The 24,034-nt window shown below is 44.0% G+C and overlaps 1 protein-coding gene across 1 annotated transcript in view; it reads left to right on the top strand.

The window, feature by feature from the left end:
* Positions 1-3,462: 3,462 nt before the first annotated feature.
* The window catches only part of LOC149345916 (beta-hexosaminidase subunit alpha-like), a 57,046-nt gene continuing 36,474 nt past the window's right edge, over positions 3,463-24,034 (top strand). The window contains exons 1-2 of the mRNA XM_089586278.1: positions 3,463-3,586; positions 21,142-21,255. Coding sequence (XP_089442404.1) covers positions 21,145-21,255 — 111 coding nt within the window. The 5' untranslated portion in view covers positions 3,463-3,586; positions 21,142-21,144. The remainder of the gene's footprint in view (positions 3,587-21,141; positions 21,256-24,034) is intronic.

Here is a 24,034-nt window from a genome sequence, read left to right as displayed (position 1 = left end):
AGGGCTTATAAATAGGCATTCAGTTTTCCAAAAGACATCGGATATGGCATAATTAAAAAAGGAAACATTTGAAATGCTTCCCATAATGCAAAGTGTGCATTTCAAGGAGAGCTTTGCTGCAAAGTTGCCTGTAGCAGGGCGTCATCCATAATTGCAAAAGAATATTGTAACTCTTTAAACGAAAGTCCTATGCGGCTTCCTGTAGTACCAGAGTGTACTAAGAGTACACTGGATTACACTACACTACAATACACTGCACTGCACTTCACTACACTAGATTACACTATACTGTACTAAGTTACACTAAAGCATACTAAAGTGTACTAGAGTAGACAGTCAATTTTGTTTTAAAGGAGATGCGTTGCTAGAGAAATTTCAGGTGAATTGTACGGCAACGTCCACATAATTCCATAATGTAGCCCAAATAACACGATTAACTTTCTAAAATAAATATTGCGCTACTTATATTGCTTTTAGGGCGAAATATTATATTGCGAAATTGAACTCCGCCAATACTGAAAGTAAGCCGCTTTTCTTTTTAATTTTCAGAATCGCCAACATGGCTGCAGATACAAAACTAGAAAAAAGATGAGTTTAAGTGGTCCTGAACTTGGCTTTCCCACCATTCCGGTTTATAATTTAACGTCTGTACACTCGTTGTCGTTCCGGAAATGCCGGTTTCTTTTGCGGAAATAAACCATATGAAGTGCCTGAGGATTTTCGGCATCAAAAATACGAGCGCCGCAATTTTTTAATGTGGTGCATGGGATAACCAACCCAGAGAGTCCTCAGAAGCATGTTTCTCACATTCTATATCTCCAAGAGCGAGGCCTAATCCGTCAATTTAAAACTGAGCTCACTTTGGATATTGCCAGCCTTCCATTTCACAATATAACCAAGTGGTCTAAAAACCGAAGTTTAGAAGTTTATTACTCATATTTACGTACAGTCTTTGTCAAAAGTTTAGAGCCCAGCGGGTTCACTTCTAAGCTTCGTATTGGGACTCCAGGAGCATTCATGGAAGTCCTACCTATTACAGGAGGCAGTACCAGAAATCTTCTCATGTCCAGGAAATTTGGAGCGCTAGAGATCCATTAAGAACGACACAGTGTGGCTCAAAAGAAAACCCCCTGGGCTCCAAACTTTTGACAAAGGCTGTACATTAGTGATCATTTAATCCTTAGCGTAAATAACAAACGTCCGTCTTGCCAAGCAACCCACCTACAGCTCAACCCACCTCAGCTCACAAACTAAAAGCATCTATCGAGTGATTTAATCAGCAGGTATATAACCTTAGGGAATGTTTAAATGAAAGAGGTGGCATGTTCTCTGTCTCTGCCACCGCCCGCGTTCAAACCGACCCTGCATTGTTTTGTTGTGCCATTTTAAATGCATCAGCTTGCCGAAGTAAACAACACAGAACACAAGAAAAGAAATACAAATGTAGCAATCAAGCTGCAGGCTTCTCACCCCTTCCCTAACCCTAATATCAGGAGTGGTAGCCTATTTTGTTGCGCACTTTCAACCCTCAAATTCTCATTCCTGAAGCGATGCTCTCTTAGGGCTACATGTACTATTCATACTGGCAATATTCGCGATAAGTGTTATATGAAAGCAAAACGGTGAGATTAAAAACTTTTTATGGGTGATACATTTCCACGGGATATACATCACCACTGCGACAGCTCCCTGTTTGAATTCGGGCTCTGTTATGAATCATCGTAAGGTTGCTACTTGGACTCTCTGCAAAGACGTAGAAGCTGAGCACAGGTAACCAAAACGCTGGCGACACAATCCTGTATGTCACAAGGGGCATTACATTAGAGGGTCGTAGTCACATATTACTCAGCGCAGGTTTGCGGCATGTCGTCACCGAGGCTCATTATCCTCTTGCTGCACTGTGGAATAGTATAGAACAATTCCGCCGGTATTCAACGGTACCGATCTGGGGTAGACTCTGAAGGATGATGTGCGGCGCATGGCGTTTTTTTTTTTTTTTTTGAGAAAGGAAGAGCCAACCGCGGCTACCAGAAGCGATTTCTGGGTGTTACCCGCGGATTGCTTCAGTGACAACCATAACTCGCTGGCTCTCGTCCGTCGGAATTAAGTTAAAAGCTATGGAGATAGGGAGGAAGAACTGAATTCGCTTCAGATGGTTCAATAACCAACCTGTTTAGCCGATAATAGAAATATTTTATTTTCAGCGGGTGTTCATACGCTGTGCCTCTTAACAGTGGGCACATGCAATGCATAACCGCGTCTTCGTGGTCAGAGAGTGACCCCACCAAACGTCATGTACAGTCGTTGTCAAAAGTAACCAGGCTGCATGGTTTGCTCATAGCTTGTATAGTGGAGCCCTTGTGGCTTTCCTAAAGATCTAAATGTGTTGGCGGAAGGTAAGAAGACCCCCAGTACTTCCCTTTAACGGCCATTTCAGCTTGAGGGAAGCTGTAAGGACTCCACTGTTCGAGCTACAAGCAAACAATGCAGCCTGGTTACTTTTGACAAAGACTGTACATTATTATCACTAGTAATGTGCGTCCTTTAGATGACGGATGTGTGAGACAAGAATACTTAATTCAGAAGTAAAAAAAAAATTAGTCGGCTTAATGCGGGATGCCCTAGCGGAGGCTGACAGGGCTCTTTATCGCTGGTTATTATGCAATAAATGAAATGAAAAGGAGAGGGGAAAATGCTAAAGGCCACGAGAATTGCTATTATCTTAAGCACCCCAGCTGCGGCCGGTGTAAATAAAAGCGAGAGGGAGACGACAGTGACGTGAAGTTCTTGACCCGCTTGCTAAAGAAGCTCCTGCAGGTAATTAGTAAGCACAAGAAAAAAAGGCTGAATGTCATTTTCTCAGCTTAGTCGTCCTTTCCGTGTGGCATGGTCTTCGAAACAGCGCCCGGAAGAACGCATGCTGCGTCTTCCTTCTCAGTCTCTACTTTATTCTTCGATGAAAGCTGGCAGGTACTGGACGTTAACGCGCACGTATCATATAACGTATCGCACAAGTGTAATCGAGGACTGCTTTGATCGAACTACGCATTGCGAATCACTTTACTCTTGGTGAGGAATTATCATTGGTAGTTCGTCTTGTTTAGAATTATTTTGCTTCATATACTTCAGGCACTGCTTCGTTAGAGCAAGCTGTGATGTGAATGATGTCATGTTTAAGAAAGTGAAGCCTGTTATGAATATTCCTGTTTTTATGTTTTCTTATTTCCTCCTCAGTACACTGGAAGAGAAACAAGATTGTCGCAGGGAAAATGTTACGAAAAAGACACACAAACGTCAGCTCTATTAAGCGTGGGGGTAAATTTGTTAATAACGCATATCTAGCCTTCGGCTTGTCTTTTGAGTCGTTTCCCGTCATTTATGCCGTGCCAGCTGGGCTAGATTTCTGCGCTTGTTGTCGTTTGCCTGCTGCATGTCTCCCCTGGACTCACAGAGCGGTCGCCGTCTAGGACCATCACGCGCGTGCGGCACCGCCCCTCGGCAATCAGCCGGCGGCGCGATAGACTATCGGTGCTGGCGGCGATCCCGGGGCATTTCTTGTCTCGTCTAGAGACGCAGCGGCCTCCGAGTGAGTACAGCCGCTTGATTCATGCTTAGCCGCACTTTTCTAGCCGCTTTAACTGCCGGTCCCTCCGAATTCAAGCATCTGCTGTGTGTAGCAGAATATAGACATTGCCAAGGGGCATTTCTTTCTCAGCATTGCTGATTTACTTCTATTTTTAATTAAGAATAAGAATAATTAAGAATAATAGCTGTTAGCTTGCATTCACGGCCTCTTGCCTCAAGTTTACGGGAATTTTTTGGGGAGTCTGCATTACAACCTCCGCCCGGTGCATCTATGTGTTGGCTCAATATTTCCAATCGGCACATCCTTAAATATTCAACGAGAAGAAAGAGAGCAGTGATGTCTAATGAAAATCGCACATGCTCCATGTGCAATCTTACAACGTTCAACTACAGACGCATATGCGCAACGCAAGGCGCGCATTGAGCGCCGAGAAATGGCGCGAACAGAAAGGGTTTATGTGTAAAGCGGGGAAGAAGGCCCGGTAACCGGTCAGTGTAAAATCGTCATTAGTAGCTTGGACATGAGTGACGATGAGATGCTAAGAGATTTTCCCGAAAATGTATACTTCTTGATGAAACCTAAAACAATGTCGCACTGTTTTATGACAAGCAGCGACAAGCAAACTAGGCCTCAAATTGCCGAACACACTGCCGAGGCATGCGTTCTGTAAGCCTTTCACTGAAACATTTTAGGCAACAAGCTACAATATAGAAGATTACAGACTAACATGCCTTAAGTCATACACTTGATTGAACTTTCCACATGGGGGTCGTCCGTGTCTTCTAGTGGCATCTCGCAGTGCCAAGAATATGAAGCCACAGCTGAACTCTATCTTGAAGCGGAATGACATATATTAGCCGATAACGTGTAGTATATTTGGTGAACCAAGCGTGTCGCACCCTTTTTCCTGAAAACATCAAGCAGCCTTCAAACGAATTCTCCGCAAAAGCGCGCGGTGGGAAGTACAGGAGAAAGTCATTTCATTTCAATCCACGGTGGCGCGGCATTTCTGGACATCACTTTTCACAGCAGTCATACTACTGCTTGCGGCTTGCAGGATGTTAGTCGCTTCAGCTGTCTCTACTTTTGTACTGCAATGCTTGCGGTGCCCGTGTGAAAAAAACACGAAATCGCCATGTTCAAAGAGAAATACAACACATCAATAGTGAATGGTTACGGAATGGGCCTCGGGAACCAAGTCAGCCCTCAAGCCTGGACGATGCAGTGTGCTGGCTCTAAAACGTTCTGTTACGAAGCAGTCCACTTGCCCTTCCCTGGTAGATGGAGTTACTTTGACGTGTTGTTCTTAACTGGCACTTTAAAGAGACAACGCGATCCCGTCCAACCTACTCAATCCAAGAGTGCTTTATGAAGTATGTCTTGCGTTTGATATGATCCCTATGCAACGCGGGAGAGTGGCATCTTCTGTCAAAGGTACGAGTAACCCTTTCGCTGTATTCACTCCTCTTACCCCTAAATGAACAGAGACTAGGGTGAGTGGCATCGATCTAGCAAAATGAAAAGTTTACTACCTTACATACCTGCTGCTAGTAGGGAGAGATGGACGTCAATTTTAAACAGGAGAGTGTAAAAGCAATGTCAACATATTTTAACTTCTCTATATCTTCCTGAAACCAGGAAGAATACCGTGCCTCGGTATTTGCTTAAATGCTTGGGATTTGAAAATGAGGTGGCGAGGAATTGTTTGAAATAGTTTAGCTGGGCTGGGAATTTTGTGCTATACGTATAAAATCTTGCAGCGCCTAAGAATATTGGAGTCACTTGTGTGCTTGTGTGTGTGTGTGGGGGGGGGGGGGGGGGGGTTGCGCTGCTACGAGTGCTAATAAGTGCTCTCACGTCTGTTCGACAGTAGATGTCTACGCTTACTTTTTTTATCCACCTCCGTAACACGTCCCCTGCGCTGATTAACTCCCACCTCTCTGCAAGCGCTTGAAAAACCGAGAAACAATCCGTTTTTAACCACGCTCTTCAGGTAGGACGCAGGTCTTAAATGAAGCCAATAAATATCTTTAGAGGACAGCAAACCTGTTTCTTGGACGGCTGCGCATGCGATTCCGTTGTCCTTTGTACTGGACGAATTTTCTTTGTCAGGTATAGGGAGGATATGTACAGCGTCGATCTGCAACTGGTACAGGGTCGTGCAAAAGTTCCCAGGCCACAGGGTCTGCTTTTGAACAGTACAGTCAGGCAGTTACGACACCCGCGAAGCTCATATTATCTCTATAGGGTAAAAGAAGCATCGTACTAGCCTTCTACAAGCTTGATAGCTTTATCGGAATATTAAGTGCCAGGATATATCGAAGAAAAGCAGTCCCTGTGGCCTGGTAACTTTTGACCAACCCTATACTTTCTCGTTTCTTTTCCTTATACTTCTTTGTAAATCCGCCTTGCCGTTCACTGAGCAAGTATTCTTCGTGTGGACTTCGTACTAACACTTCTTCCTTCTCTACAAAACCATCCAATCAAGCATGCAGGTCTATTACTCCAGAATTGCGTCTCTTACTGTGTTGCCCTGGTTTCATACTCCTTCGTTGGGACTTCATTGTCTTTTGTAAGAAGGAGGCACTGGCGCATCATTATGTCGCTCACTGGAACATTCCGCCCACTCGTCGGAAGCACACAGCAGAAGGTAGGCAGAGCTCACGGTAAGCGTTCACGACAATCCAAAGAGCACGCGTTTTGATTCTTTCATGCAAGCAGCTCAAGCGCCTTTTGGAGTCAACTTGCCATTTCGTCGAAAGCTCCGCCAACTGTAGAGATAGGATTTCCAGATTGCACAATCTTTGGTTTCTTGGTGAGTTTTTTTAGAAAATAACGAAGAAAAAAGCGCACATATAGTCAGTGACAAAGAAGAGCAGACAGAGAGCACTCTCATCGAATGAAATTTGTTTCTCACCGTTTTTATGAGCGCTGTTTACTTTCCAGGTGGTTGGCTGTTCCCTCGATGCATTGTCCTCTACTTGCTTCCTTGCTTTTTTCGAATCCCTATGTATGGAAGACAGGCTGACAGTCTGCTGCGCTCCCCTCCAATGCACCGGCACATGCCGTCTGCATCTCCTGCATCCTCTCTACGCTCATTGTCTTTTGCTCGGCGGAAACCCCACAACAGCGTTTGAGTTGACATTTCCGCTATATATGTCGGTGTCACGCGGAAGAAGATTGCAAACGTTGTTATGTCTCTTTTATTCTTAATTGTGAAATGCATTCTTCGCCCTCTTCTCGCAGTTTTCGCGCCTGCAAAAAGGCGTTGCGATTTAGCCAGAGCGACGCCATCTATTGGTGACACAATACGGCATCAGTATCGTCGTCCCAAATGTCTTTATTCTTTATTCAATCATTACCGTACTTAGCCCGAGGGCGCTACGGCAGGAAAATGGTTTAAATCAGGAATTAGACACACATCTGTCATTTTAATAGATGTAAAGTTACTGCCATGTATGTTGCTGACTGCTAGTGACACTGAAGTTGTGACTTTCTGTGTTGGGTCTTACACCAGAGGCCTAGCGCTAACATCTGTCGTGGGCGTAAAAAAGCCAAGAGAAGTGCAAAAGTCTTATACTCCATCCCATAACTAACTGGCAGGACTACCGAAGGCAGATACTTCCTCAGTCAATTAGGAGAGCATCGTCACAAGTGGGGTGACGACACTAAGTTTATGCTGGCTTGGTATGCACAGCACTAACCCGTGCTCCTCTCCGGCGTCATTTGTAAATTCCCTGTTTTGTGAGACTTTTCCGTGTCATTTTCTATGTAGCTTTCATTCGGTGCATGACAATAGAGCTGAGCGCTCTCTGCCCAGACACCTGAAGCGTCTACAAGGAGGATTGAATAGCCCCTCCTTATCTAAGCGCTGAGTGTCAATCTCTGTCCTGACGTTACGCATGTCCTCCTCCAAGACGTTCAAATCTTCAGGGTAAAATTGCAACTTGACTTTACGATCTCTGTCTCGGCAAACAAGATTTTAGTCTCTCTTCCTGCGACTAAAAATATACGCAGTCTTACTGCCATCCTACAGCGAGGCAGAAAGCAGCGGTTAGAAAAAAGATAAAGGATAGCTGACAGACACACACTAAGCGAAAAAAATTACTGTTTATTTTTCTTATGTCACATTCGTGAAAGTGAAATAGCACCTGCCTGGTTCACGTCCACGGATTGAAAGCAGAACCGAGATTCTCTTGTGGCACATAGGGACACAAATGTCCCAATACAGTTTTTCTACTATTGAAAGCTGATATGCGCTGACACAACCGTTCCTTTTGTTTTCCCGGAAATTATACGATCTAAAGAACCTAATCTTGTATTCGCTTGATTCATAACAGACGACAAATACACAAAAATACACTTAATTTGTCGGGCGAATACCGCTACGTTCTGGGCGCAAAACTACCTCGTTTAGAGAGAGCGACGGTGTCCGTTTTACAGACGACCGAAACTTGACGTTCGATTAAAGTGCACCCAAGAGCGTCAGCTGAGCAAGCTATACGCTTATGCACGCGGTAGTTCTTTCGTAACACCGGTTTTAATTTCTGGCACATATGTGTCCCATGTACGGTACCTCCAACGGTTAAAGGGAGATTGGGGACAAATTGAATTTGGCCTCTGTTTTTAGGCTACCGCGTTCTAATCAGAAAGCTATCTTTCTCAATAATAAAGTACCTTTATTATTGAGAAAGCTAAACCCAGCGAAGAAGAAGCAAAACTAAATACAGATCTCACCATCAACAGCTCATTTCGCAGGTAAAATACATGTGTCGACGCCGTTCTTTTCACGCGTATCCCAGGGGCTACGCTGCACCACCGTTCACTTCTCAACGCAGGCAACCTGTCTTTTTCAGCAAGGACGCGACCACATTTACCGCACTACTTCTAAGAAACAAGCAGCGCTATCTACCTCAAGGATTTTGCACTACTATTGCGATTTACACCCCCCTTGGCTATATTCAGTATATTTGCTGATTATATCAGTTAACAAATTTTATATACGTGTGGATCACAATACAACGAATCATTTGACACCATCTGGATCGCACTGCGACAAACGGTTCGTCCGTAATGGCCGTCTGAAGTTCCTCAGAATGCAGCGGGCTGAAAGGTCGTCGGTTCGAATCCGGCAGATGTTTTCGGCTTCATCTCAACTAGTAACTTATCCTCCTGAACATGTCATTTGACACCACTTCGAACACTCTTCATTAAACGGGTGGCCCCCAAATTTTACGCAAATGGTGGCCCCGGGGCTATCGCACTGCGATGTCCGCTTTACTCGCGCATGTATAGAATGCTTCATCTAAGACTTGACATAATTTTAAAAAAGAAGTTTCTTTCGGCATAGCATTTTCAGTGATGTAGTACATCAGAAAGCAGCTAAGAAGTAATAACTAGCAGGATGGTCAACTAATATTGAATAGGTAACTTTTTAACTATTACACTTAGGCTCCTTAGTAATTGATAGGGCGTAGTACAGCGTAAGTGATAGCCATATCAGTTTTTAGAATTTCGAAAACGCGGTTACAGTCAACGCAGTGCCACAACAAAGTTCAGCTGCATCGCGCCAAAATACATGCGCTTTCGAGAAGCTTGCAGGCAAAGCAACCTTTCCAGCGTACGCACCTCGTGAAATAGCCACAATTTGTTGGACCACCGCGTGGAGGGTAACAGAGTTTTCGAAAGTCTAAAAGCTGATATGGATATTATTACGGTAGGCTTACGCGTTTCGCGTAATTACGCGGTAATTACGCGTTTCTGAGTAATTAAGGAGTCTAACAATAATACTTAAAAGCTAAATATTGAATATTAGTTAACCAGCATGTCTCAGCTGTATTCTGATGTACTACACCACTGACAATGCTATGCAGAAAAAGCGGTCTTTTAACTCAAAAAGCATATTTTTAAAAACTGTGTAAAGTCTTAAATGACGCACCCTGTTTAACGGATCCAAAGCATATGCACAAATTGAGGAGCTATGCGCCAGCTGTTGCTTTATAGCAAGATGTCGTCACGTGGTTACTGTTTTGTCAATTTCACTTTCACTGCAGACAGACATACGCGTGATTGACAAACGTAAGAAGTAAGAGTTAATGCTCTTAAAATGCGTCACTCCAGAGATTACAACGGCTCTTCTGCACCAGCTTCAGTGCGGGAAGGAATACAAGTGTTCTAGCTTTCCAGAACATCCATCTCCTCCTCGGAAGTAGCCAGAAGACACCGGTACCATTTCATGCCTATAAGCAGTCAAAATTTTCAGCGATAGTTCTGAAGTGACTACGGTTTTTGAACAAACCTATTAGGCAAGCATTTGTCCCACTGTTAGAATAAAAATGAAAAATCGGGTCCATTCGCTATTGCATGCTAACGCAGTACTATAAAATATGTGCTCTTTACGACAGTGCTAGGAAATACTTATCACTGATTGTTAAATATCTGTTCACTTTGTCGGAGAACTCTCCAACTCGTTGCCGGATGTCACGGTCGTTGGCTGGGGCGTTGAAGTGTTTGTGCACAAATCGGGCGTTTTTATCACCTGATATGACGCAGCTTGTGGAGAAAATATTTTCCCTTTGTCCCTCAACAAAGCTCCAAAGCCCATTTGGGTTCAGCGCGAAAGAAGTCATTTGCGCCTGTGCTTTTTGTTTTCCTCAACGTTAGTAAAGATGTCTGAACAAAGGCAGCTGGGGCGGACACTATACGGCCGAAACTTTTGAAGGGAAATAAATGCAAGAATATTTGTGCAGTCATGCATGAGAGGCGACCACGCTCGATCAAGTGTCAATGGCCGATAGTGGCGGGCAGGCGTCCAGCATTCGTCGACATGCTGTCGTCCTAAGGCCCACCTCCACATAGTGATTAAAGCAGGCCACGGAGGCGCTGGTGTGTACGAGGGTTGTGTGGGAATCGCGACGCAATTAAACTAAATTTTTCGTAATTAAGTTCTCGTTTCAGAGGCCGCTCTGGGTATCGGTGGCTCACTAATATCTTTCCAATAACTCTTAGAGGCTGGCATGGTAGTAAGAGGTGTAGCCCTGGAATCGACGCATTTTAAAGTCCTTCAAGTCCGTAGAGTAACGCCATAGATGCTCCTATCCCCCTCGTATTGGATGTGAAAAATATAGAGGACCGGACTAATCTGAGCGTCGACCTTTCATGCATAGATCTGCATATTTACGAAAATTAAGTGCAGGCAACGTTTGTAGAAGGTAGATTTGCATAGAAAAAAAAAACCTTCTCCAGCAGTAAGAGGTTCTTTTTCACATGAGGTGGTTATGACTGTTCAGAGGTTAGTGTTTATTTTCTATTTACATTTCTGCTGCCTGCGCTGCGTTCGCTTTGTTTTGTTTTGTTGTGAATTATGTGCTCAAGCATAGCCCAACTTGTCCTTATCCTCCTAATTTTTATTTAGGCGGAAAATACGCAGGCTTGAAAGAAACAGGAGAGTTGAAATCTGGGTTAATTGATACATACTTAAGAAAAAAAAGAAACACTTACGAAACACTTCAAGACAGGACAAAGCGCAGTAAAGTATGAATGCATATCATCTCATCCAGAATTCAGTTTTATATGTGTCTATATGTCAGTGGGGAAAAAAAAAAGCAAACTAGCGTTCAGAGGCAAGGCGGAGCCACTACTTAGTTAATTCCGCAGTCCACAAAATTGGATTAGTTTCGTGGCATTTTGTTCATCACTTACGTGATGAAGAAGGAAAAATATGCACGGAATTCACCATTCGCAGGTTTCAATGAGAGCGCAAGAGCATTTGAAAACAAAAAAGCGATGATCTTAATTAGCGTACCTTTCATGTATGGCGATTAGTATGGTCTTTCAGGGAATGCCTACCAGTAGTAATTACAAACCAAGGCTGTCAAGGTTGCGGAGATAGGGCGGCTGCAGGTGCAGAAGGGCACAGTTGACTGGAGTTAGGTGGGAAGGTATTTACTCTGCAGCGGTCTTAGTTAGGCGGATGATGATGATGATGACAGCAGTGAGGATGATAATCAAAAAAATTTCGCCTGTTGCATGAAGCGATCGATGATAACACTTTTCAAGTAAAATTCTCAATAGCACTTTGTTGTACGCCTTGCTTCTCAAATCCAAGTTGTTTCAACAGCAAAAATAACAAGAAACTTCTGGTCATTTTGCATTTACCATGTTTTAGCTTTCTGTATGAACGGTACACAAGAGAAAAATATCTTGACAAAAAAAGAATCCAACCTGCTCGCCTGAATGCTTCGTTCTTCCGTTATTCTCATCAATGCTGCGGAGGCTTATCGGCGCTTATCACTGTCCACGCTGAAGGGTGACTTTTAATCCTATTGAATAAAGTCCGCGTGACGCAAGTCAGGTTCTAGCGAAAAAAGACAAGTTCCTTTGTACTGTCGCGCCGGAATGCTCTCTAAGGTATTTTATAAACGAAACAATATTTCGCTTCTTTCTTACAGCCTAAAAGAACGAACAATTGTGAGCCGTGCTGCTACGCATGTGTCCTTCGGAGCGCATCATCCCCGCAGACGCTCTGAAATATATAGAGCATTACAGACCGGAGGAATAACGCAAAACGACGTTCTCAATTGTGGAAGCCCGTCGCTACCTGACGCCTAACGGCGGAGAAACCGGTGCTACGCCTAATATTTTAAGAGTACGCACACTGGGATGAGAATAGCAGATACCTGAACGGCAATTCACTACGACGTCTACGCTTATATGACCAAGTGTAGACAAACGCTGAAAGCATCCATCAACGCCAGGCCATTTCTGCAGCCCTTGGAGTTAACCTTTTCGAGCATAATTATTTTTTCTACAAAGCGTTCAACATCCACGACATCAACGTGAAATGGGTGTCGGTGAGTAATAAGAGAAATAAACCAGGATCGGCTACAGATAAAATCTCTAGATGGTAATAGAAGGACGATGAAGAATAGGGACCATATAACAGGCTTCAGGGGTTTGTGCCCACCCCTAAGAGAGTTAATGCAAAATAAGTAGCAGTGGAAAAGAAAAAGACCCAAAGCTTCGCAGAGACGAGCAAAACCAGGCGTGGTGCTCACTCTCGGCTGCTTTTATTGAAGCGTCAACACAGCTTTCTTGCATGTCAAACAAAGGGCGACCGCAAGGGCTCATCCGTCAGCACGGACACGTTTCTTGTGAGAGAACATCTGCTCAAGTGCTGTTCAAATGAAATGGCTGACCATATGCAAGAAGTTCGAGGCTCCACCCCCAGTGCCGCCGGGTACACACCGGAGACACAGAGAGCACGAGCTTTCCACCGGCCTGCTGTTCGACTTATCCCGGGGTAATTTTTAGTTCACAGCACCTGACGGCAGGTGCTGCCAGCCGTTGCAACTATAGCAGCGTTTGTTGAGATTTCCTGGGATTTTTCTAGTGCAAACCACACTGAGAAATGTCAGTTTTCTGATAATGCGAGGATGCAGCCGATGTTCAGTGCTATTCGAGTACTTGAAAAGAGCCGAGAAAATAAGTTCATATTCACCTTAGTTTAAGCTTACTTTGCTTGAAATGGCTTGTGTTGTGACTACTGAAGACGTAAGCTGATGCTTTTTGTCTGCTTTATTTTTTTCCTAACAAGACCCAAGGTGCCGAAGGATGTCCTCCCATTTTGCAGATCAATTAATGTCAAAAGTCTGTGCAGGATGTTCAATGAATAGTGAACTCAACCTTTAAAACTTCATTATAACAGAGCCAGATCCCAGAAGAAGAGAATTCTCTAAGACCCCTGCTATTAGCGGACGCCGCCGATTCTTGAAAATAACCCATTACTACACACATGCCGCCTATTCCACCTCATCCTTCCTTCAATGTGCTCGTACGGCTGAAAATATTATTTACATCGTAGTACAGCCGCGGAATGTATGCACAGCAAATACAATGTTGCGAGCTCCTGATGCCTAATAAAGGTATCTGTTGGCCTTCCTCTGTACGTTGAAGGGCAGTGATGTCGAAGTTGCTCTCGGGCACGTGCATTGGCATTCTTGCGAGCGCTATTGTAGCTATTCTGCTGGGCAAGGGTTTGAGGAGTGATGTCAGGTTAAAATGCTCTAAAAAGTTATGCCTTAATTTTTATGTTAAAAACTTTAGGGATTCTGAAGAACACCTGAGTATAGCGTGCTCTTATGACCTCTATAAGGTATTTAAAAATAACGTAAACTACGCCAATGTGCTTTTTTAATTGCAATCACTTCAGGGATCCAGCAATTAACTTTGCTGTTCTGGCTTCAAAACAAAAGCAAAAGACTTGAAAACCCATTTTCAAGTTCAGAACCTAATTAAAACAAAATACATGAACAGTATTTACTTTTAATATTACATTTCGTGCTCTCTTGCATAATTCGTCAGTGTTGGACTGGAGGTCCATTAGATTTTTCTTCTCATGCACCGTGGTGGTGGTGGTGGTGGTGTGACATTTTTATTCGAACATCCTTTCTGTTAGGCGTTCAGTACATCCTGGGCCAAGGCGACGAGGGCACGTTGCAGTCCCAGATCCAGGAAGCCGAGTCCGATGGGCCACGGTGGGGGTGGGGGGAAAGGATAGGCGGGGGACTGGAAGGCTGCGTGGCACTCTGTAAGGCAGTGTTCTATGTCTGCATATGTGTGGGGACAGTTTGGGCACTGAGGTGTGGAAGTGTACCGGTATAGGTAAAGTTTGGCTGGTGTATGTAGGAGATTAAACTGTATTCGGCGAAGAATGCGAGCTTCACGGATCGATAAGGATGGGTGCGGTGGTGGTACATGCACCGTAGTTTTTGAAGTTTACGAAAACTCCCAGCTGCTTTCTACGCCACATGTACATTGCGAAGACAGATATGGCTCGTATTCGTTCTAATGAGCGAATAATGTTTTAACCGTGCGGAAAGAAGTTCGTTAAAATAGGTGTATTTGCGGATGTGGTGATGATTCACATGCAAAAAAACCTGAAAAAAGGACAGATTTTCAGGCCTACACCAAGAGGAAGAAGATGAAGAAAATTAAGGCATCGTTCAACAAAAGTTTCGTTACACAATTCGAAGAAAACGACGTTGAAGACCCCGCAACACACTCAATCTTGGGTTGTAGCTTCGCGCCACTGCTCAATTGACGTTTCTTCAAAAAACTCTTGCTTGCATGTATAAAACCAAGAACATTTCATTTGAATGAGCATGTTTCATTATAAAATATACTTCTTCCAGGGAAAAAGCATAAAATTGGAAAACCGGGCTAAAAAGTTAATTTAAAAAACGTTAAAAAAATCACTTATGTAACCGTTCAGAGAAAGCCGAGGTTCTGTACAAAAGAAAAACGCTCTTGCTTTAAAGTTGTTGCGGCGGCCGATATGTTCCGGAACCGAAAGAATTCACCAATTTATTTCTCCTTAAAGATATGCTCAAAGGAAGAAGGTGGCCCTGGTAAACACTCTCAAGGTTAGTTTCCACGCGAGTTATATATTCCCGAAAGCTGAATATTGGACAGCCGCGGCCGTATACGTAGCTCAGTCAGTAGAGCACCGGACGCGAAATTCGAAGTTAGTGGGTTCGAATCTAGCCTACTTCATGCTGTTGTTTTTCTTATGCTTTCTAATCCGTTATCTTTGAGCAATAAAATACTAGACTATTATTTTTCATTGAATAATACTACTATCTAAAACATTTAGTATTCACTTGTGCTCCCTAGTCTCGGTGCCTGCTGGCCGTCTTCGCGAATATGCTTAGGTTTTTCTTCATAATAGTCCACCTGTGAGAACTCGAGCACCTAAAAGGCAGATTGGAAAGTTTATGATGTTTGTCTGAACAGGAGCTGAAATATTTTGAAGAGAAGCTGAGCATTGCGCTAGCCTACTACACCCTATGAAAGGCCTTACATCATCTCTTCGAACAATTGGCAGGCTGTGGTCAACGTAGAGTGCTTCTGAGCAACTCTGGCTTAAATACTCGCGCAGGGAAGTGTGCTTGGACTGTTATTTGTATTTTATTTAGTTGCGGTTGTTCCTGACGATATATCAGTAAATTTATTCGTGGCCGATTATGTGGTGTTTAAAACAATTTCATTCGAACATGGTCAGAAGTAAGTACAAAAATTAATTCTGCCATTAATGAGTAGTATATAAAGAGGTAATGGAGCTGAAGACAGAAATTTTTTATGAATAACGGCAGAAAAATCGCCCCACTTGTGTACTTTTCTTCACGGCAGTATCCTTGTGGAATTTGCGCGAGAATTTTATCGCCCTTACAGTCAATAAACTTCTCTCACTCTCTTGAGAAATATACGCACATATCTATTCCACTTGACAACAGGTTAAACTGCTCAGCATATTGTATTTGTACCGATGCGCTGGTAAAGTTACGTGCTTTTCGAAGAAAACTAAAAACTTCTCCCGCACACATCAAGAAACTACCTTACAATACTTGCGTACAGGTTTTATTCGAATAAGCTTCACCAGTGTGGGACCCGTAAACGAAAAAAAAAAAACATGAAGCGTGAGAGCGTATTCAATGCACCCTGGCCAATCCCCCGCCGTAGGTATGTGCCATTAAACCTGAGGACATCATCATCCTCATCGTATTCAATGAGAAAGCTGTCAGTTTTACATTTGGCAAATCTAGAAGAGAGACGACTCCCCGCCACCTTTAATACATTTAGACACCATTGAAACGCTGCAAATTTGTGTCAAGAGTGGTCCATTTGGTATTTATTAACAGTAACTTGTCAGGAAGAAATACACCTAAGCAATTTCAGGCCAAATAAAACCTCCTCCACTGAGAAGGACTCGTAACGTTCATAAACGATCAGTTTCTCCAATTTTCGCTAATACTAACAGCTTCCCATAGCTTTTTCCCAGCAAGGTGGGGGAGTAGAATTTGTGCTGCAAATATTTTTTTGATCACAACATTTTATTGGTGATCTAGTGTCTCTTAACCCGCTAAATTAGTACGTTTCTGCATGTTCTGGATTTGTTTGCTCCAAAATAGTACTTTTTTGTTCCTCTAATTGTATTCTGAATTTACGTATTCACTCCTGCTTGGATCAAGCGTAAGCCAGCCGCACTTAGAAATAAATAAATAACATTTAGTTTCTCTTGTAGCAGCACTAAAATAGTAAAATAGTATTGATAATTGTGCGGCGCGAAAAACGACAAAACGAGCAAGGAGACACGACACGGCCGCAGACTATCAATTATTGTGTTCTGCTAAAATTGTATGCTTTTATTCCTTTCATTATATTCCGAGTTTACGTATTCAGTATTCTTGCGTCAAGCATAGCCCGGCCACACTCTGAAATAAATACATAATTTTTTTCTTCTTCTGTAGCCAACACTCACCTCAGGGGCAAATTGTAAAGAAGCGTGTAGAATAATTAGCGATAAAATAACAACTGCCGTGAGAAGCCTAGCCACTAAAGTCTAGCCACCAAAGATCAGTGAGGCCTGCAGCAAAATACTAGCAAAGCAGTTAAAATTTTGTTAAACGGCTCTTGCAGCACAGCGGTTTCATTATCTATTGATCGTGTTGCACGGTAGCGTGTACGCTCTTGATTCAGAGTTGTGCATGTTCGCTAGCTGCGGTGCCATCATGCCAAGGACACAATTGTGGAAGTGCCACACAAATACATTTATCCATTACGGCTCTTCTGCTAATGCGTCATTAAACATCGTCACTAATACGGTATTAAACTCCGCCACAGTGTCATCAATCTGGGCTTCGCGATGAACTCGCTGTCATTTTTCGATCTTCTGTTTCATCAATTCGTAGTGCGCAGGGAAGACCACAAAGTTCGATCGCGGCTATATCTGAATTTTGACGCAGTAACTTTATACTCCAGTCCTGCAGAAAATCCGCCGTCACCGGCAGCGGCGGCGCTGGCAGCGTGAGCAAAAAAGCAAGTGGTCCATATGACACCATGGTCACTGGACTTTGTAACGTCATCCCAAACTGCCGACCGTATTGTTATCAAATTGCCCACTGCGGCAGGTGGCAGTGAAATTCATCATATCTCGCAAGCGGTTGTTTGGGAAGAGCAACCTGCAGATCTTACTGCCCCAGCGGCGGTTCTGTTTGAAAGAGCCGCTTATAAGGGAGGGGCGCATCGCTTAGCCGCTGCTCCATTGCGCGGTGTGAGGACTCGCAGTAATATATGAATGCCAAGCACAGAATGACCAGTGCAGAATATACGAGCATTAACCCATTAACGCCGTCGCGTCATGCCGCTAAGGCGGAACTTTAAGGGGCCATGCCAGCCTATTTTTGCGCTATCCTGCTTATTTGAAACTAATTGCAAACACGTTAAATTACAATTCCCCCAAGTTTCAGTTTATTATGTGCGGTAGATATCTTTAAAAGAAATTTTTTCGTTCCTTTTGTGAACTGCTTGCTGATGTGCCAACCTCTGATCGCTGACGTCACAAGGACATACCCGCACCGCGTCGTCTGCTGCGCGTTGTTGGATGCATTGAGGTGTTTGCATGCACACCGTAGACGACGGTCGCTCAAAAAGTTTCTTTTTTTAGCTTAGCGTAATAAAATGTATTTTCCGTGTTTTCTTTTCGGAATTCAGCTTAGCACGCGAACTTAGAGATCTTTGGGATCACTAAGCTAGCGTGCATGCCTTCGCTGATGTGCGAGGCGTGGCGTTCATTCGCTGGCTACGAAGTCCTTGCCCGCTATTCGTCGGCTCGATAAACAAACTGAAATTATCACAAGGTAGCACTGGAGAGCTTGCGGCACTAAAGGAGCAGAGAAAAATGCCGCATGCTTCCCCGCTGCATGTGTGCGTGTGTAAATCGAACATGCATTCCTTTCGGCCCGTAAAACCCCTTTTCAGAACCACTGGCCGCTGGAAAAACCGAACGCAACTCGAAGTACCCCAGGAATGGAACGATTAGGACAACTGCGGCGCCGTGCTGAGGTCGTTTATATAGCTGCTCGCTAATACTACTGCCCGTTTGCTTGGCTTGAAACGCAAGGTGGGCCCTCCTTATATTAAATGTTATCTAATCTTGCTCAGATGCTACGAAATCGTAGTTTTACTAGCTTACACACTACGATAGCACTGGAAAATAAGCGCCGATTGGGAAACGCTTCGCGTATGACTGGCGCTTCACGCCAATCGTTGCTTGTTCCGACTTTTAAACCGCTTTACCTAAATATAGGTTCGGATGCCACTTGCATAAATGAAAACAGCCAAGTGTGTAGTCCATAGTCGACGCCGACGACTGCTGCCGGCCGCCTTCAGCTCGTGCTCTGCAGACCGAGTCACATCGACACTTCTCCCTTATTGTAAGCGCGTCCCGTGGTGTAGACAGTCCTCGCTTTGAGATCACTGTAGCCAAGACTGTACTCGACGGCTATTTTCATGCGCTAAAACTTGTGAATTCGCTCTACGCAATCGAAGAAATCACACACATGAATCTTGCGGAGTCGCTAGCCCTCGTCAAAATTGGGGCTGTAGGTCCCGCAAACCAAAATCTAAGATCTGGAAAAGTCCACCACTGATTACTATTAAAGTGTCAAGAAATCAAATGCAGTCGTTTTGCTTTTTTCGATGCGGGTAAGGTACACACAAGCGCAGTTTTTCATTCCGTCGCCTAAGCGAGTGTGAAGCTTTCGTTCGGCTGCATGAGACCAGGCGACGGCGGCGAACGGCAGCGTCGTGAGGTGTTTTTTGCCCGTATCGCTTGCCTCGCCGTTCGGTTCTATGCGCAGGTACTGACTGAACGCACATCTTCGCTGGTGCACGCACGTGGCATATTTCAACGTGGCTAACATGAGGCCCACAAATTAAAAAAAAATTAAGTTTATAGAATGTCACCCCACGAGCCCCGACCACACTCTTCTGGTTCCCACTACGCTCACTCTTTTCACTATACTCCGATACGCGGTCATTGACGTGCTGGCGTCGTTGTCTGTCTAGCATGACAGACCGTTGCTTCAGCGATGGCATCTGCATGCCGACCGCTGATCGGCGTCCCATCGGCCTAGTGAGGCCGGAGCCTAATTATACCGAAGAAAACCTACATGCTGTTATCGCTTTGACGGTACCAGTCACTCATATATGAGGGACAACTGGTACTTCGATAGCCCGCGAAACTACAGGGGACAAGAGAGCTCGCTGCGAGCGTTGTAGCAACGATAATAGAAAACGTTGCTCCGTGTATGTCTTTGTGACATCACGAGAGCATTCATTATCGCGGTCGCTGCCGATGGAAGAAGTTTCACGGCCTGAATTCAGGTCTTTTTTGGAATATACAGCGTGTCCTGAGCACCCAAATTTTAGAAATTGAATCACAGGCTCTTAAATCACAGGCTCACAGGCAATATGAAGAATGACCATATCACGGCCCCTTCAATCTTTTGACGCGCCATTTTTGTTTCAAATGATTTTTTTTTTCCGCCGAAGTGGTATATTGGGGCTTTAAGAAAGGCAGTTTGTTTCCCAGCGCAAAATACCAGTAGGTGATTTCTTGCAATGATGTGCAAAATTTTGCACAGACTGTCAAAATTATTGAAAATACCAACATTGAAACGCCGCGAAAAATAAAGTAAACGATCTGAAGCTTATGGAAATAATTTGTTTCCAATGTACGCATTACACTTGCAATTGCGAAAAAAGTGATTGTACTACTTCTGGCGAAACAGACCTGCACACAATGGCGGATGACATGCTGTCCTGCTCACTCTAACTAGTTTATTTTATGATAAATATATTTGATGATGTTCGTCATTTGATGATGCACTTAAAAACCAGCTTATTTGATGATGTGTAAGGAACATAAAAAAAACCGGTGCTATCTGTAGCCTACTGTGAGAAAAAGTTTACTTCATCCACTTTTGTGTGTGCCGTGATAGATTAAGTGTCCCCTCCAGCTGTGCCATTCGATGCCTATAACTGCGCTAAGATTCTCATTGTGATCTCAAAGACCATACCATATCGAGACTGCTATTCATCAAGAACGATCCGTAGACCGAGTAAAACTTGTCTCTGGTGATCACAGCTACTGCCCTCTGTGACATCCGTTCGCAGTAAGGCTTCCTCCCGCTAATGTGGTCCGAAGCGTTGTGTCGTGTGTGAAACGCGAAGCGGTCCCGGTGAGGACATCCAGGCTGTTTTAAAGAGCTTACGCATGCGATGTCAAAAGTCCAGAGTTCGACCGTACTTTTAGCGTGTAGAAACTGTGTTTAGAGGAATAAGTGTTCGCAGCTGCCGTTACCGGGGCGATTCAAAACGAGAGACCGTTAGACACAGAAGGGAGTATCCCCGCGTAGTAGCTTTGCTCAATGCGAACGGTGTGAATGACCGAGCTCTCCAGCAGGCAGCGAGTCCCTCGTCACAGCGCACGGCTAGCGCCTGTAGACCCGTCCATCCCTGTCATACAACGTTCGGGCTTGGAGCAATCGCACATGTGCGACATCCATTCTCCCCTACGACATTGTTGTTTAGTGATTTGCAGGTTTTGTTTGAAGAAAAAACAAACTTGGAAGCCGTACATGCAAAAGGCAATGTCAAGCTTGAATACGGCACATGAGATGGCTCCCTTCTGACTCACTTGTCTTCTTTTGCAGGCAATGAATTGGAGCAACTTGTTCCCCTTGCTGCTGCTGGCCTGCTGGTCATCTGCGGCCGCCGGTCACCGCTCGCGTGGGTGGAACCCTGATCTGTCCTGGAGGCCTCACGTGGTGAGTGCCCGAGGCTCTTGCACCACACTGCCGGGCACTTGCATGGGCAGGAACTGCGACGTCGCCACTACTCAAAAGTGTGGAGTGGGAATCAAAGCCAAAAATGCTGCACTACAAAACTGCCAATAATGTATTTATTGACATGGCTATTCTGAATCTGTGTTTATTTCCATCAGTAAGCAAGTTGCGGGGCATAATTTATTGTCTGGTGCCTACCGAAACAAATTTGCACGTTATTCTGTGTGTAGTAAGGTGAAGAAGAGGAATATATCTTCCGACACACAATATGCAAGGTGCCGCCTGGCACTATGTGTATTGTGTATAGAACACGTGGCGCCAAAACAGCGAAATAAACAGTTCGAATTCATTTCACTGGCACCCTCAAGTTGTCGACATCAGCCTACTAGCATCATTTCTACAAGAGCTATAAAACAAATTGTAACCTGCTTACTAAAAACCAACGCAGCTGTGGTATTACCCGGGACCTGTAAGTAGCGGCACAAAAGGTGCACGTGGAGTGAGCGTTGAAACTTGTCTTGTTCGAAATACGTTCGCATAATTCTCATAACGAATCGTCTGTACTGTTGAGGAGTTACACGCTGGTGTTGGTGCCCGCACAGAATTAATGCGGATAAAGAAAAATTTTATCGCAAATTGTGGCAATGCGAATTTCGTCTAAAACTTTTTTAAAAAATCAAAACACATCTTCAGCTATACAAAGAGAAGGATATTGAACTAAAATGTTAAAAGAAGTACACACTTTGCCTATCTGATTATGCATATTACTTATGAGGTAAGAATAAATTATAAATGAGGTTTCCATGACTTTGATCGAATATTATACAGTACTTATTGAAGGAAAAACAATAACAATTGTGAAATACAGTATAATGACTGCGACTATGATTATTTAAGACTATATGTGACTATTTGATTTCATTATACTGACGGTGGCGCTGCCGTACATGTCGAGAAAAAGACAGGAGCAACATGAAGAGATAATAGCCAAAACCGTTTGTAACAACAAAGACACTACGGTATTCAAGAATAAATAATGGCGAACAAACTGATTTGGCCAGGACATGGATTCCACCAAACATGGCATGTGAAAGTGGCAGAAAAAGAAAGAGGGGACGAAAGGTGAAACTATGGCGGCAGGAACTCAGGTAGAGAGAGGAGAATGGGAAAATCACTGCAAATGAGGACGCGAACGGACCTAAAATGTGATTAGTAGATATCACTGCTGAAGACGTTTGTCTTCTAGTGTGCATAATTTGAAAGGCTGAGCGCTAAAAAGACGTTCACAGGAAAAAGGATAGAGACGACAGGAAAGAAGCGCTTCTTTCCTGTCGTCTCTGTTCTTTTTCCTGTGAACGTCTTTTTAGCGCACAGCCTTTCAAATTATGAATATGTACCAACTAGCCCGTCAGAAAGCCTTACTAGTGTGCACTGTCGTGATCATATCGAAGACAGAAGTGTGAAGGCATGTTCACAAGGTTTATGGGGTTTAACGTCCCAAAGCGACTAAGGCTATGAGAGGGGTGGTTCACATTATTCTCGCTAGAAACGCACGCTCCAGACGGCGTTTATTTCACATCTAGTGGTACCGATTCCGAGCTAGATAGAATATGTATATAAGTGTAGATTGGGCCAACCAAATTGTAAAACATTTTCTACGAGTTTGGAATTTTTGTTCCAGAATTTTCTGCCCGAGTATTCGTCTGATACCTTATTGCTCAGATCTATTCCATCAAGTCTTATTCATCACGTTTTCGAAAGTGATTCTACAGATTATAAAAAAAAGCTTCCAGAATTTCTCTTTCAATTCTTTCTTTGTTTGCCTGGAAATTTAGCGCAGCACTGTTGTCGGCGCGAACACACTTGCAAACCATTATTCTGCAAGGAAATAGTAGGCAAGAAGAAAAAATGAATTTAAAAAAAATTGAGGAAGCTTTTTGATCGAAACAGCGGATAAAGGGACACATGTATGTACACCATCTGTTGCGCTCACGACATACGAAATTGATATGATAGAAGTGCAGATGCGGAGTCGTGGTCATAGTGATGTGCTTGAATGACAGAAGTGTTTGTGGTTCCGAGACTGTTTATGTCTGTATGTATATATACGCCTCTTCGCTGAGAAATGAACAGTTGTAAGTCTGCGCTTGTGTCGTTTGTCATTTAATTTCTTTGTGTTTCTAAGTAGCGCATACGTTTCCAAATTTGACAAATTAGGCCACAGAAATCTATGGCAGAGCTATTGAAAACGTTTTCGAGTACAAGCATGCATTCTCACAGGAAATTCGCAGAACTGTAGTGGAATGCGCTCTCCGAAATGTAACATTAAGATTAATCTGGCTGGCGGGACGTCCATAAAGAGGTTCCGGAAAACCCTAGGGAGTTAACAGAAAAACTCACCAGGCGTAACCTTTGCGACTACGTGCGCATCGAATAACAATGACAGAAGGTACACACAGAATGAACAACGGAGTGGAAAGCCTATGGGTGCTTGCCAACGATTCGCAAGAGGACTTGGCTTCGTTTGGGAAAATCGCTCATCATTAGCGAAGCCTTCATTCGTAGGAGGAATGCCGGGCGAGGGTGAGGAGGGCGTAAAGTGAGAACGGTGTTAGGATGGGGAGCGTGAATCTTGTCCAGGCATGATGGCTGCTGAACAGCACTAAGCAGTTCACCTAATGGTCAACTGGCTAATCCTCTCTTTAATAAACTTGCTAAGCCACAGGTCCGGCACTGAGACCGCTCAGTGTAACTGTTGTTA

The sequence above is a fragment of the Amblyomma mixtum genome, chromosome 4, assembly GCF_055824585.1.
Source record: "Amblyomma mixtum isolate Tamu chromosome 4, ASM5582458v1, whole genome shotgun sequence".
Lineage (NCBI taxonomy): Eukaryota > Metazoa > Arthropoda > Arachnida > Ixodida > Ixodidae > Amblyomma > Amblyomma mixtum.
Note: the sequence above shows the minus strand (reverse complement) of the source record. Positions and strands in the feature narration are given on the sequence as shown.